The sequence below is a fragment of the Aulonocara stuartgranti genome (genome assembly GCF_965226115.1).
Source record: "Aulonocara stuartgranti genome assembly, chromosome: 4".
Taxonomy (NCBI): Eukaryota; Metazoa; Chordata; class Actinopteri; order Cichliformes; family Cichlidae; genus Aulonocara; species Aulonocara stuartgranti.
This window is the reverse complement of record NC_138942.1, coordinates 3667701-3683956: the sequence shown is the minus strand read 5'-3', so window position 1 is coordinate 3683956 and position 16256 is coordinate 3667701. Positions and strand designations below refer to the sequence as shown.

At 40.8% G+C, this 16256-nt stretch overlaps 2 protein-coding genes across 15 annotated transcripts in view; one reads left to right on the top strand and one right to left on the bottom strand.

Moving 5' to 3' along the window:
- Positions 1–16256, top strand: part of LOC309704601 (uncharacterized protein) — a 92059-nt gene that overhangs the window by 68723 nt on the left and 7080 nt on the right. For 8 of the 12 annotated variants that reach the window (XM_082529849.1, XM_082529858.1, XM_082529855.1 and 5 more), the window contains one exon: positions 1640–1738. The exons of 1 other annotated variant lie outside the window; for it this stretch is intronic. The gene's annotated coding sequence lies outside the window, so the exon portion shown is untranslated. Of the gene's footprint in view, positions 1–29; positions 450–1639; positions 1739–9971; positions 9991–10663; positions 11372–16256 lie in introns of those variants that run through there. 3 more of the 12 variants (XM_082529850.1, XM_082529853.1, XM_082529852.1) reach the window with 3 other exon arrangements.
- LOC309704599 (ectonucleotide pyrophosphatase/phosphodiesterase family member 7-like) overlaps positions 467–16256 on the bottom strand; it is an 88549-nt gene continuing 72759 nt past the window's right edge. For 2 of the 3 annotated variants that reach the window (XM_082529843.1, XM_082529842.1), the window contains 7 exons: positions 14026–14149; positions 7519–7791; positions 6939–7084; positions 5936–6565; positions 3398–3632; positions 1371–1503; positions 467–1029 (listed from right to left, as the gene is read on the bottom strand). In XM_082529843.1, the coding sequence (XP_082385969.1) occupies positions 972–1029; positions 1371–1503; positions 3398–3632; positions 5936–6565; positions 6939–7084; positions 7519–7753 (1437 nt within the window). In that variant the 5' untranslated portion in view covers positions 7754–7791; positions 14026–14149 and the 3' untranslated portion in view covers positions 467–971. The remainder of the gene's footprint in view (positions 1030–1370; positions 1504–3397; positions 3633–5935; positions 6566–6938; positions 7085–7518; positions 7792–14025; positions 14150–16256) is intronic. The other variant, XM_082529844.1, reaches the window with a different exon arrangement.

The window sequence follows — 16256 nt, the reverse complement described above, 5'->3', positions numbered from 1 at the left end:
TTTTTTTTACCTGGATAAACAAAGGACTAATAAAAAATAAAATGCACTCAAAAATTGATTTTCTAATAGAATAGTTTATTCCGTTAATTTTATGCACAAGATTTATTTTAACATGCTTTATGCAAAAAACAAACTCAAGCAAGTAAACCAGTTAAATAACCAGTTCACGTAGTACAAGTTTAAAGGGCAGCATGTTGATTAAAGTATTGTATTTAAATAAGTTCCATACAAGTCTTAAATGTTATGCTAAAAAGAAAAAAAATGAGGACTCAGCTAATGAGAACTAAACGGTTCTGGCGTACAAGTCAAAATATATATTTGAACTTTTGATATATAGACAATATAAAAAACCCGGAGGGTTTACATTTATGTTGAAAGTTACAACCGGAAGTGTTGAGCACCCGTGTTTAACTTGACATTTTTATCCGAGGAGAGGCGGCAACTGATGAGTATGTAGTTCCTCAAAATATGTCACTTGGCAGCCACCGTAGACGTGTATTCACTTCTTTAAATGAAAGTAGAGACGCGATGGCCTTAATATGATGATCGCTACTTTGTTCTCAGCACCTTTTATCTTAATTTAATTGCTCACAGCCTCACCCCAGCACCTCGTTTTGCTTTATGGCTTTTATGTTTATTTAGTACATAAAAGTAATATAACGTTACGGTAATGGTCTCAGATGTTTATATTCCAGTGTCCCAACACAGCACTGCTTATGGATGTTTATTCCCATTTAATTACAGCAGATTTGAAAAAGACCTAAATGTTCTTCATTCATGCATAAACCAGGGCATCTCCAGTTAAACTTGTTCTGATCCTTCTCTTGTCACTTTGTATTATTTGAAAATAGCTTAAATAATAATTTACACTCTGCTCTTTGGGTTCTAATGCAATTTGCCATGAAAGAGAATCATGCAGAGGGTCCGTCCACAGGGAGCTGCTTTTAAATCTCTCTTCATTATTGTGATGTTCAAAATGGAGTTTGATGTGAGTCTTCTTTTTCCGGAAGATCTCTCAAACTTCCTGATCTGAAACACAAAGTAAAGAAATTTTACTTGGCTCCGACAGTCTCGGTCGTTCTGTCGTTGGGCAAGACACTTCACCCGTTGCTTACTGGTGGTGGTCAGAGGGCCCGGTGGCGCCAGTGTCCGGCAGCCTTGCCTCTGTCAGTGCGCCCCAGGGCGGCTGTGGCTACAATATAGCTGCCATCACCAGTGTGTGAATGTGTGTGTGAATGGGTGGATGACTGGATGTAAAGCGCTTTGGGGTCCTTAGGGACTAGTAAAGCGCTAAACAAATACAGGCCATTTACCATATAGATTTTTATTTGTCTTGGATGTATAACAGTTTTGAATGAATAAGTCATTACCTCTTTGTCTTGCGTTTCTGCTTGAGTAGTCGTTGGACCACTGCTGCTGCAAACACTATGACAAGAAATCCAGCTACCGCAGCCAGTCCAGTGAAGGCGTTTTTCATGTACTTCCTGTGTGAACTACTTTCAGCTGAAAGAAGAAAGAAAAACAAAAAATTCACACATTGAAGATTAAATTTTTTATGAAGCCTTTTGCTTTAATATTTCTGTACTGACATAAAAAATGTTAGTGTTATTTAATTGTATCGATTTTTATTTGCTTTCAGAGCTCAAAGACGACCCGGTCATGGAGCTTGGAAAAGAAAGCGCCTGGACTTCTTTAAGTTTCTTCTTCGGTCATAAGACCATATGCTGAAGAGACCCAGGTATTTAAGCCCTAGTGGGAGCTGTCTCTTATGGAGGGTCATTGACCCACTATTGATTATGTGCCTCATCACATGGTGTGAAAAACGGTGTGGGCCAATATCCTTAGATTTGTTCTATAACAGTTTGAGCAACAGAAGTACTTGGGTAGAATTAAGAAAGGATCATTGTTTGGGGTAAATTGACAGTATACTGTTATGTTAACCACATATTATAACTTTCGTATTTGTGTTTATATCTGCATGTCTTGCTAGCGTGATTTGTCTGACTGTGTCTTGTTTTCTTGCTAGTTCAGTGATGACTTTGTGCTTTACAAATGTGAGAGTTAAATATGGCTCTGTTATATATTTCATAAAAGCCAGCAGGCAAAGGTGTCTAAGAAGAGATCGGTGCATATTAATGGCTGTCCAGCATAACAGTTATCTGTGTGGTGACCAGTCTAGGGGTGTGGCTAAAGGGGGAGGGGACTGCAGTGGTAAGGACTGAAGAAAGTGTTTGTCAGGGAACAACAGTGTCGTCCTGCTCAATCCATTATTGTAAATATAAAGTTACATATACAAGTTGTTGAAATGTAGGCCAAGTTTTAACAGGTCTGAGGTTTATTTTTATAAAAATGTCTGAGTTTTCATAGACAGTCTGACAAGTTTTGGGTCGGCCCAAGTGGTGGGAAAAATCCTATTATGTCAAACAAGTAATATTGTTATTTATTTTTAATATTAACCTAATTTTTAATAGAAAGAACAATAATAAAAATTGAATAAAAGAAATGGCACAGAGTGCATCCTGACCTGATGACTTCATTATTACATCACACGTCAAAGTAAGCGAGCCAATCAGCTTTTAGTGTTTGCGACCACTGAAAAAAATATGTGATCATATCGATAACATTTAGTATCTTACCTTAGTTTGATGATACCAGATAGTAGACACACCAACATGTGAATAATTGAAGAATTATTATTATTATTTAGATCAGAGGTGGGTTGTACTAACTAAATAATATCTGGTTTTGATATAAGCATTTCTTCGCCTTGTTACATCAGCGAGATGATACATGTTTGAGATTCACTTTGACTTAACACATCAATGAGTCATCAGTGAGTTGTTCTGGCTGACATATTCATTTGTTACTATGTAGTGTATGCTGACTCACTCCCACATTTACCATTTTTCCAGTCAGATGCTCAATAAAACACCAAATGTGTATTAAATCAACAAATTAACCAGTTAATTCTTTCCTTCTGTTTTGAGAGCCAAATCAAAGGATACATTTGTAACCTGTATTAATGTTTTAGTATTTATCAGTAACCATTGGGTCTTGGGCTGAAGATATCAAATGACTGAAAAGCACAAAAGCAGTAGTAAGGTGCCCATTTCTGCTGTTTTTATGAAGATTAGATGATTTTTGTGAACTTTTCTACTTTTCTTTACTTTCATATATGAGCTCTTTAGACTTCATTGGAGGAAAAAAATGTTTCCAACCTCGCCTCGAGAACACCAGATGTAATTTGTAGTTGTAACCTATAGCAACCCTACATCTGATTTGGACACAACTAAAGTCAGAAATGATGGATGATCGGCCCAGTAATGAAGGAGCAGGTGTTGGAGCGACACACTTTCAGTGCCACGGGGAGAGACTCATTAGTCTGATATAAACTCACCTCGAGCAGCAGTGCTAGTAACCAGCATGTGTTTGGTAGCGTCGAGATGGCCGTCATTGACCTCCGGCTCGATGCCCAGGATGTGACACATCAAGGGGTAGATGTTCACTGTCTCAAAGGGCCCCACCTTTAGGTTTTTGTGAAACGCTGGACCCACTGCCCTGAAGAAAGGTTTCATGTCCATCGCTTGGTTGTCATAGCCATGCTCTCCCTTGTTGAATTGAACTGGGAAATACTGCAAGGACAGGATGGATAACATAACTCTCTTGACCCAGTTTGATAGATTCAATTAGAATCTAACTTTCAAAAGGTAGTCAAATAAAATAAAACCTCAACAGACGTCCACATCTTGGTCTACTCTCAGTCAGTCAGCAGAGGGAGGTATTGACCAAGCCAAAGCGGATTGTCTACATTGTGCAATGAAAGCCCTTTCACCCTTTGTGACTGCTGCCAGCCAGTGATAATGCCTAAATGAGACCGTTAATCCAACTCGAAAATGTTCATTTTCATGAAATACTTTAAAGATTTAAAATGGTTTCATAATTAAATGTTATATATAGTAGTTTTCCAACACATTTCCAGAATTCAGAATACACAGTTGTCTCTGTGTTATGTAACCATCTCGACATTTTTTTCCTTCTCTTAGATCAAACTAAAATGAGTATATAAAAAAAATGGAGGGAACGAAGAGCCAAATTTCCAGTCCCAACATACAGACCTGGGATTTAACACATTTTGTCACTGGATTAAAAGAAAAAATCTATTTTCCTCTTTTTCAGGGTTTTTAGGACATTCCAGAATTTTAAAATTTCCTCTTTTAAATTAAGTTGTGATTTAATGGTTCTCAGTACTGATGGACACATTTGCTTGCAAAGTTGCTGCACAGCAGAGTGACTGAGTGAGTGTAGAGCCAAATGAAAATGCTAATTTTGAATTTTGAGGCATGAATAGCTTCATGAAGCATTTGAGAGCGTACTGCATGTCATCAGCAAGGCCTGGATTATCCTGAGGACGTGCAAATGCACTTGATTAAAATTGTAATGTACTAAGATTAGAATTTAACTCCTTGCGTCTGGCTGAAAAGAGCCCAGTTTAAGTATTTTCAATGAGCAGAATTTAAGTAATTTAATTATTTCTGTAGTCAAGAAATGAGGAAATTTGTAGAAAAAAGCCCAGATGGCATGTACAGATAATTAATCTGGCTCTTTATCGCTATAGAAGTGCTTGTCATTTAGAATCCTTATGACCACCTACGTAGGTCATAATCACATAAATTGCCTGGTTGTTAATAAGTTACAACAAGAAGTGCGAATGTTTGCCGAAGCTGCACTTTGCAGTTTATTATGTTGCATGAGAACAAATGTCAGCTCTCTATGTTGAGGGTGAATGAACGGAAGAAGAACTGGTAAGACTTTATCGATTCAGATTCCGTTATCGATATCATTTATCGATTTTAATTGCTTTGATAGCGTAGCAGTTATAGCAAAGACATTTTGTGCAAATTAATTTTGTGCTGTTGGAGAAACTTCCCCCTTTTTGTTGTGACCGCTGTGGGGGTCATTACTCAAAAGTAATTATTACATATATACATTTTTCTTAAAAGTAAGGACGTTACTTAAGTCCTCCAAGGAGACAGTAATTCATTATCCTACTCGTTAGATTACTTTCACGTTACTCTGTAAAATAGCTGAAACACACGTTCATAATCACATTTCATAATTTAAACCTACAGGCTGCTGTAAAACTATAAAACTAGCTAGAATTGCTACCACACTTTTTGTGGTTGTAAACTTTCTGGAGTCACTGGAATCCTATGAAATGACCATATTGTTGCAGCTTTCTAAAGGCCATTGCTTCTCATGCTTAGATAAATAAGTAGGAGTTTATTCGTTCTAGTTTGGTTGTGTTTGCTTTTATTAATATGCATGCTTACTGTTGTAAAGCAGCATGCTGTAACGCCAACCTTGATGATTTCTTGACTCTGAGCAAGTGGTTTTAACGTCTTGACATCCCCGAGGTCACCAGCGACCTATCTAGGGTTAGGGTTCAGTTTTGCTTTAGCCCCATGTTAAACAAATTATTTCTCATATATTTAGGCATTGCATTTTTTTCTGTTTGGTGACCGAAACATGCAGTAATTCTGTACAAAGGGTTAATGTTAACCAAACTGCTCATTTTAACCTCAGCTCTGATCCTCATACCTTTGACTCGGGGGATGTTCACAGTCTCTGAAGCTAACCATCAAAGTGCAAAAGACTAAGGTCTAAACACAATCAAAACTATCATCTCCTGGCTGATAAACCTATAACTTTACCCTCCACTTCTCCAACTTGTGGACTTTCGAGCTTGTTATCTCTCTGAGGGAAATATTGCTGCGTACAGTTGTACCACACAGCAGCTGCTGAAAAAAATGGCACTATGTGATGCCCCGGCATGAGTAAATGTTAGATTTGGCACGTATGATTGCTGCTGAAGATCTTGTCTGACAGCTTGTCAGGTGAGAGTGTGAAAAACACAATTGAGCATCCGTCAACGTACCCCGTTGATTACGTATCCAGGGTCGGCCCATAAAATGATGGGGAGGATGCGATCGTTTTTAGTAAAGCGAAGGTGCTCTGGCACGTCCTCCTTCTTGTACACGTGGAGATGTGGATGAGCCCCTTTTAAGGCATTGTACACCGCCTCCAGCCTGCCTGGCTTGGGCAACAGCATCCCGGAAGGTCCGTAGTCCACCAAGTGGAAGGACAGGTCCCCGAATGAAAAGCCTGGGATCTTTGACAGGGTGATTTCCTCCACCAGACCATTACGATACACGGTGGACATGCCGTGGTCTGACGTGATGATGATGTTAAGGCGGTGAGTCAGCCCGTGTCGCTCAGCTGATTGCCGAATATAGCCCACTGTTCGGTCCACTTGTTTCACCATCTCTCTACGTTCATTCGAGTCCGGACCGTATCTGTGGCCTGTACCGTCAGGCTCGCCAAAGTAGAAGGAAACAAAGTCCACGTTCTTGTCTCTGAACCAGCTCATCACTTTATCTGTGTTTTCTCGCCAAGCGGTCTCATTCTTGTAGTTGTAAAGCTGCGGCTCCACTTCCTTGTGCATAACAACCTGTCCCTGGTAACTGGAAGCTGTGCCAGGAAAGTGAAGAGAGCCAGCGTTTAGGCCCTGGAAGGTTAGAAAAAAACAAGGCCGCATTAACATAAACATGACATATGCACTTGACACGCTGACAAGTATGTGAAAGCTACATCTGTTCATACTGTGGGTCAACACGCTAGGAAAGCACATCAGTAATAGCCGGATTTTGATTAATTTTCTTAAACCTACAGCTTAACCTTTGAAGCAAACTTAGAGCAGCTGTCATTTGCATGCCGTTAACATCTACGCCTGCAGAATTATTTGCAGTCTAACTGCGGTGATCTTCCTGAAATCATTCAGCGAGCCTTCAGAGGTGTTTTGTCAAGAGAAATGGTTTCTATTTCTGTAAACAGCAAAACAGTCTCTCACAGTGATGAGATGGAAATTGTGCTGCGCAGACCTGTCTCTGTGCTGTGATCCAGATAGGCAGAGTGCCATTGTCCCACCACTGATCCACAAACTGACTCTGATAGTAAGACTTCTTCTCTCCGGTGGTTGTGTTGAAAAACATGTTGTGGATTACCCCGTGATTCTCGATGTAGCGGCCTGCAGAAGAGAATCGCTGTCAGTCGGCTTGCTCTCATTATTCATAGCGTGACACATTCACATTAAAAATTCTATCAACTTAACGGGCTGAGTGGCATGACGCTTTTGGACAAGGTCTTACGACCAACTTCGGAGATTAGAGGAATTTAATTTCAAGGAAGTTAAATTTCTTTTAGCAGGCGCTGATGATTCGAGAGTCAGAATACAAAATTTTAAAAAAAGGAGCAGAGAATTCTTCCCTCAGTCATCCAAGCATAATCATCTTACTCAGCTATAAAAGCCGTTGGACCCTGGGACATTCAATTACAACTAATTCCTTTTTCCTGTGGCTTTTTCAATACTTGCAAAGTAAACTCAGAGCGGTTACTACTCTGTCATGATATGCAGATCCCCTGCCAAGTAGAAGCGCTGCTGTAGAAAATGAAACTCTTTACCTGTCAAGAGGGTGAAGTGTGTCGGACTGGTGATGGTGAGGTACGGAGGGGTGACATACAGGGCTTTGACGCCGTCCTCGGCCATTTGGTCGAGGTTCGGCGTGTCCACGTCGCGGTCGTAATCCCACCGGAAACCATCGAATGAGATCAGCAGCACCTTCTGTCTCTCGTTGTTTACCGGCGCTCCGAGGACCGATGAGGCCCAGAGGACGCAGAGACTCGCGGTCCACAGCATGGTGAACGTAGGCGCCGACTCTGTCGCTCAGCTAAAATCTGATTTACAAAAGGAAAGCCACCTCATGAGGTTTGTCAACCCAGTAACTTCTGGGCAAAGTTTCACCAACTTATCTTATCTCAGTGATTGAAGCGACCTAATCTTTTCTGCATGATGTTTATGGGCTGGCTTTATGGCAGCGAGTTGTGTTCTCAGAGAAGTTCCCCAGTTTTCCTCTTGAGGAACTGCAGTAAAGCAGATTAATCTCTCCAGGCCTCACGGCTGTTTGTTTTCCCCCTAACTCACTTGTTGATGTTGTCTTTCTGTTTGTCTGCCTGCCCGTCTGTGTGTCGGAGTTTCTTGTGAATCACTGACAATGGGGGAATGACACTTTGATGGGTTTCACCTTGAGTTGGGATGGTGCATGATTGATCTGACACCAAGAAAATAAAGAGGAGAATGAGAGTATATATACTCGTCAGATAGCAGGAGACTCAAGGGAGGAAAAGATCCTAATAGACATATTCATTTTAATAACTCTAATGTTTAAATAGCTCCAGGATATTGTTATAAGGTCTTTAGAAATCCACATAGATTTCTTTCAGCAATGACCATGAGGGTGGACAAACTGTTAAAAAAATGAACAGAAGCCTCCTCGGCACTTTAGTTCATATCATACACGGTGTCCCCGTCCAGACGTTGTATCTATAACTGTGATGTAAACTTATCGACGTCCATCAAATTGCTAGACAAGCTAACTCTTCAAATTTGTTCTTTATTGTGTGTGTCCTTGACAGAGGTTCAAGGGAATAGTCTAATCTTTATGGAGATAAGGGATAACATTCATCAGCTTTCATTTACCTTATTCATATGCATTAGCTTTCTCATATTAACTCTATCTGCTTGCCGTCCGCTGTCAGCAAGATTCGGATGAGTGTTTTGGACTGCTGAGACTGGGGAAAGTCTCAGATCTCTGCTATGAGAACTTTATCAAACACACACACCCTGAACTTGGTGGGCGAGCAAACTTCATCTGACCCTCTCAGTCCTGTATAGAATTACCGTGGGGATCTTCACATTTTCTTGAAGAGAAAAAGTGCGTTTTTTGCCTTTAGCACTCCCTGCTGCCCATACGCAACCATGCAGAACACCTTCCCCAGACACAAGGCCGAATCAAATGCACTCGTTGAGTCACAGCAAAAGCAGTAACAGTACACAGAATAAGACCATGGCATTTCTCAGGGTTGGAGCATGACTTTCTTTTAGCAATGTTCATATGTTCATGTGAATTTTGACTTTTGTTTAACTTTTATATCACTTTCCCATCCTTAGGAAATCTTAGATAATGAAAAGTACATATTACAAATTCCTGAATATGTCACCATAACCCCGACCCCCAAATTCTTAAAAGTCAGCTTGACTTCCGGCATTAAAACGTGGTTCGTTTTTTTAGGTTTAGGACAACTTAACTGAAGGGAAAAACTCCCACATGCTGTCTCACACCACTGCTGTATTTTATTGGATGTGTCACTCTGAGCAATTTCACTCTGTACACAAAAAAAACATCACAGAGCTGTAAATGCAGCGCATAAGGATATATCACCCAATCAGATGGACGTGAATCAAATAAGAAACAAACAAATCATCCCCAAACTATTTTTTGGTGCAGAAAAATGCTTCAACAACATGTTATACATGTTATCACAGACTCAAAATCATTAGACACATTGGGTAGATGGATTAGATTAGATATTGCAGCTAATGTGCATTTTTTTCTGCAGCTCAGAAATAATGGTGCCATTGTATAAAATGTGCGGTTGTGTGGTCCCATGACAATAATTTAACTAGAATGCACATGCAGCTAATGCTTGCAGTTGTGTTATTTTTTTCATTTCCATGCACAAATGAAACCCATTCCCTCAGAGATGTTTAGATCTCTGCATTTTCTTGTAATTGTCAGGTTGAAAAGTAAACAACTCGTTTCACAAACAAGATATCTGTTAAAACATTTGAAATTCTCGAAGTGCTACAAAATGTTGACTTTTAAATCAGAATTGCTAATGAAAGTGGAGTGAGCTCCACATATAAAATACATAAACTCAACCAGTGCTCTCTTTTATAAGTGAAAATAAATTCTTAACTGCATCTGTATTCTGCTCACTTTTGGGTTTGAATGGCAAGCTGTTTCTTTCCCTGCTGTGACTGGAAGTAGACCATCAAGTTCATGCCAGCGTGCCGAGATCGATGTGTTTTGAATGGTGAGCAAACAAACTTGTAATGCATGAATGGCTTATTATCAGGTTACGTGAAATTAAGTCCAAGCGTAAAGTTGAAACTGCAGGAAAAAGCCCAGTGGAGGTCCACTGTGTTGTTACGTTTCTCACTCAGCTACAAATACAGCACTTTAATACAACATAACATTAACGTTGTTAATTGGAGTGACGATGGAGAATATTAATCAGATTTGTCCTGTTTACTGTTTATTGGGGAACTGAAATAGTTGATAATCTCCGTAGTTCAGAGCCTGAACTACAAGCCTATGCAACACATGCTTTTTCCATGTTTACATTTAAACACTTTACCAAGACTTTGTGCATTTGATAGTGGACATCTGCATGTTTATATTAAAATGTATTGCATTTTACTTGAACCAGTAAAATAAGCAGCAGACAAACGCACTCATGTGTACATACGAGATGAAACGAGCAACAACCGAAGCCGGGATGGGAACTGATAAGAATTTAGCTGTTCCGATTTATTGATATCACTTGTCGATTCCCGTTGGCTCTGCTTTAAGAGTCACCACCATCTCTAAGCAGCAATAAGGACATTACATTCTTGCAAATTATGTGCATGCGGTGTGGTCAGATGTCAGGGGACAATAGCTGCAGTTACAGAGGAGGGAAAACGACCCTTGGCCCTGACCATTGTGCTAAACCCTTCATGGCCTCAGTCGCTTATTGGGGTCCATATCAAATGTATACTACTGGATAACGGCTTGTGATTGACAAGTCGTTTACACAGTCATATCCAATCCTTGCTTATCAGTAAAATAGCTGCTTTTAGCTCTCATGTACAGTGTAATGCTCCTCCTGCTGCCGAGCGAAGCAAATATACACAGACGGTCTTTGAAGGGAAGTGAAACTAAGTGTTAAAAACAATGAAAATGTTCCATTGCAGCTATTCTGCTTTTTCATGTGCGTTTTTGACCTTTGTTTTCTTTTTTCTTCTTCGTCTTCGGTGTATTTGTGGTGAACTGAACTATTTCTTCCTTTCCTGTTTCTTTGTCAACCAATAAGCATTTTATCTATGAAAGGCGACACAATCGCTGGCTCAGCACTCTTGTTTTTTTTTTGAAGTACCGCATGCTAGCATGTCTGCTGTGGTTGCAATAATACCACTAATGCTTCCTTCTGCATGGCCAAAGAGCAAATAGATACCAGTCTGGGACCATAAATCCAACATTAAACATGTTGTTTTGACACTTCCATTTTTCTTTGTCATGCACCAGCTACAAGGGGTAAGTGCAAATGTCCACCCAGTGTCCAAATTCCCCAGACCTCAATCAGACCAAACATCCTTTGAAAGCAACTGAACAAGAGTCCAAAGCTGGGGGGCCACTACAAGGACTTATATTAGGTAGGTAGTTTTAATATTGCGGTACACAGTATTAGGCATGTCGTGATGTGTGCTGAAGCATTGCGTATCAGGCTGGCAGCCTCCAGTAGTTTCTCATGGAAACAGCCTTATCAGAAAAACAGGCTAGATTTTAGGGACTGGATGTGAAGGGGGGTGGCAGCTCCTGGTGCAGCAGAATAATAACCGTGGTGCTACAAGGAGAGGAATCTTTCACACCTGTCAGGCAGCCATGCTGAAACTGAATAAGGCAGAGCAAGGTGTGTGTTTATATGTGTATTTGTGCGTGTGTGTGCGTATGTTTTTTAAATGTAGCTGTGTAAGGTCAATATGTAATGACAGCAGAGGGCTCAGACACAGAGGTTCACAGCGAGGTGAAGACGCATTCAACGCTCCTTTTAAAATAATCACAATAATAATAATAAAAATTCAACCATTTTCATTCAAATTCAGTATCCTTTTGGTTGCCATTAACTATCTAATAGGGGTGGGTTTTTATAATCGATTCATCGATTAAAATCGATTCTGGCTTGGATAACGTAAAATCGATTCATTAAAATCCTGAATCGATTTTTTAATATAAATTTATTTTGTCCGAAATGCCAGAATCTCTGGTGACATCTCACAAAATTTCAAGAACCACCAAACAGTAAATGAGAGCAGGTACAGGGATTCTGCACATAGACTTAAACACACAGCGCGACCCGCGGATCAGAATCAGTTAGATGTCGCCTTTCTCACAGTCGGGGCTGAAAGCCGACAGCTCGCTGATCCGGGTCCGCGCTTTGTGTTCACGCCCTTTATGCGCTGATTCTAAAGCTGTTAGTTTGATCTCTCTCCAAACAATATTGACCGAATCAGCAGCAAAAGAAGATCCAAACGCTTCACATAAACATCGTCATGAATTCACTCTTTTACTGTTTTGCTTCCATTGCGATGCGCAGCTCTCTCTCTCTCCCTCTCTCCCTCCCCCTCTCCCCCCCCCCCCTCTCTCTCGAACAGTTACGCTTTCTTCATTATTCGCTTGCTTGTTACGCACAAGTCTACTGTTGCTTACAGCGCTGTCAGCCGCTGTTTTTTCCCCTTTTACATTCTTCCGAAAAGAAAACCTCATTTCTGCTGTTCAATACTGAACAAATTGAAACTTTTTAAAATTATTCAAAATGCAAAATGCTTAGCCGTGTCTCTAATAAAACCACTGTAACGTCAGAGGTAATGTTCATTAATTAATGGTTTTCTTTCGTTTTTGATGTACTGCAGAATATTTTTATAAAATCCCAGGCCAGGAAAACCACCTTCATGTTTTTCTGTGTTTTATCTTCAGCTACTTTGACACAAAGGCATCTGCTGTGATGCTCACACCTTGGATAAAGTCTTGAGAGTGTCAGCTTCCTTTTTATAGATACAAAAATATGTAAATGTCCTGATCTGAATTATATCTCTGACTGTCAAAATTTCCCAGATTTAAATCGAATCGAATTAAATCGAATCGTGGATCGAATCGATTCGGGACCTTGTGAATCGGAATTGAATCGATTCTAGAAATCAGTGACGATACCCAGCCCTACTATCTAATGTCCATGTCAGCGCTTTGTCAAACTGAATTGACGTGTACATGCTGACCTTGAGTGCCCGTATGAATATTTGGACAAAGCGTATGCGAATGCTGCTCCTGTTTTGTGTGGTGACATTGATTTGATGAAAGTGAGATTAACATTTAGAGAGGGTGGCAGTCATTTCCGCCTGAATAACACAGTACACATACCATACAGTATGAAAATTGAACAGCAGGAATCTGACAACAAGTATTACTATAATATATTGGTGCTTCCTTCAACAGGCCACTAGCATGTAATTATTATCTCTTAAGTCACCAGTAAGCCAAATCTATCAGCTGTGAATCTACGGCATATCGGCCTTGCTCTTCACTAATAATTCCCCTTTCGCTCTCATGGACAGCCTGCTAAGTAAACATGTTCTTTTTCTATTTGTTGCACGCAGAGGTTGTCACCAACGGCTCTTTAGTCGCACATCAGAATGTGCAGGAGTTAGAATAGGGGCGTCTAAACAAATATGTAAATGTAAATGCTAATATTTGAAAAGGAACACAAGCATTTTTTTAGTTAGATGAAATAACTCGATGAATATCTCGACTTGTTTTCATGCCTTGCAAGTATTTTGAAATTGCAGTTTTGTATATTTCCTTTTATTTGCTGATATACAAGTATGATCACACTTATTCACATTTTATTTAAATCCAGACAAATTTCACAATTTTAAGGAAATTACTTTTTAAGGCTCAATCTACCTCAGGATACTTTTGTAATTCTTGCCCATAGAATATCATCAGACGTGTGTAACCTGAGGAAACCTTGATGCTCCATGGATGTTTACCAAGACTACATAAAGTACGCTCTGAAAATCAGAAATATGTAAATGTAGCATTATGAACAATCCCTACTTTGACCATCGTTGGAACCAACCAGCGGATCTACACCATCCCAACAGTGATCCCTCGAGATGCTTAACCAAAAGATGAGCAATGGCCACAAAGAACAGTACCCTCCAAACCAGGGAGATTTTTGTCTATGTTATTTCTACATAAATGCTTTCTATCTAACATTCACACACATTCAAAGACAGCCTTGGCCAGTCACCTGAAGAAGAACAGAAGTCAGTAGAATAAACCAGATGTTCCCCATTGAACCATCCAAGGTGTCCTCTGTGTGGCAGGTAGAGCACACGTTGGCCATCCCCACCAAGGTTGGAGTTGGCGTAACACTGGAAGAGCAAATGGGAGAAGAGTGTAACACATAACAGCAATGCTCATTGGCTAGTGGATCTAAGAACAGACCACAACATCCTCCCTGAACAGGATCTAGCAACCCAACAAGAAAGTGTCATACATGAAGAGCTGGGCAGTGCCAGGTCCTCATGTGGTTAAAGAAATTGAATGTACTCCATGAGTGCCTGGCAGCAGAACTTAACCAGCTGCTAATAGATGATGCACCCAGAATGACTAACCGATGCCTGCACAGCACAGACCCAGAAGGGGGTCATTGCAATCCAACTACAGGCCAAAAACCTGCCTTAGCACAACATGGAAGCGACAGAATAGAGCAAAGGTCAACCAGCTCCGCTACATGGATGACATCAAGCTCTATGCCAGGAGTAACTGAAACATTGATTCACTGATATATACCACTAGGATCTACAGCAGTGACACTGGAATGTCATTTTGACTGTAGAAGTGTAGTTGGATGGTAACAAAGCGAGGAAAGGTAGTCAGAACTCAGGGTATTGTACTACCAGAAGACAAGATTCCAGATTCTGACGATGGCTAAAAGCACTTTGGAATCCCAGATGTGAATGGGAGCAATAAATGTGTGACTAGGAAAGCTGCAACCACTTAATTCTATCCAGAGAATAAGGCATGTTCTGAAGAATCAGCTGAATGGGAAGTTCAGTATCTGGGGATTTGACACCTAGGGACAGATACCCTGCTGAGATGATGAACGTGCAAAAGGTGGCGATAAAATCCAAGGCATCAGTGCACGAACAGTTTCATCCAAAGTACAGAACCCTGAGAATGACAGAGGTAACATCCTGTGGGACTAACAGATACATATGGACAACCAGGTGAAGGCTAGCCAACCGAACATAGTGGTGGTGGACAAGCAAAGAAGGCTGTAGTGGTCGATGTAGCTATACTGAATGATAGCAACATCAGGAAAAAGGACACGGACAGCTTGAGAAATACCAAGAGCTGAGAGAGGAGAGAGAGAAGATGTGGAGGGTGAAGGTAACAGTGGTCCCTGAGTTAATCAGAGGAGGCAGTAACCCCAGCTGTTGGTACTTTACTGTAGTTAATCAGGAAATTTGTTTACCTAGATCAGGGGTGGGCAACTCCAGGCCTCGAGGGCCGGTGTCCCTGCAGGTTTTAGATGTGTCCTCGAACCAACACAGCTGATTTAAATGGCTAAATTAGCTCCTCAACATGTCCTGAAGTTCTCCAGAGGCCTGGTAACAAACTAATCATGTGATTCAGGTGTGTTGACCCAAGGTGAGATCTAAAACCTGCAGGACACCGGCCCTCGAGGCCTGGAGTTGCCCACCCCTGACCTAGATTATCCCTTTGAAGTCTGAACCATTTTACAGAAATTCACATTTTTGTAAAATTTAGTTTTTATTGAACCTTCTGACAATTTTCTTTAAATACTCATTTACATATGACTTTTACTTTAAATTATATTTGTTATATCAGACCAACCGGCCTCAATCAGTCTGACTCTGCCCCCACCTCTCCCTCCCACTGTCATTTGGCATCAGATTCCCACAGTAGGGGGCTGCATTCTCAGCTGCATTCTCAGCCCCCTACTTTAGGCCATGTACACACATGCCTCCACACCAACCCACCCAACCACTGTCATCGTCAATTATGCCGATGACTCCACCGTGGTTAGGCTCATCTCTGATGGAGCTGAGAGCGTACAGGGTGGAGGTAGAGATCTGAAGCTGAGCGTCCTTAAAACCAAAGAACTCATAAGGGACTTCACAAGGCGCCCACCACCTGTTTGACCCTTCCACTCAGCGCCTCAGGTCAATCAGGTCCCACACCTCCAGACTCACAAATAGCTTCTTCCCCTGGACCATTCGGTCTGTTAACAAGCACTATCCCCACGCCCCGCCCCTGCCCACCCACCTCACCAATCTGACCAATCTAAGCCATGATCTGAATAACGCCCATCACTCAGGCCACTCACACACGGACTCTATTCAGATCAAGTCTTTGCACTACTGCCAAGAACTTTGCAGCTTGTTCTCCAATGTGCGTCTGTCTCTTATTTTTGTATATATTCTAATTTTTACTACTATTTATATTATATTC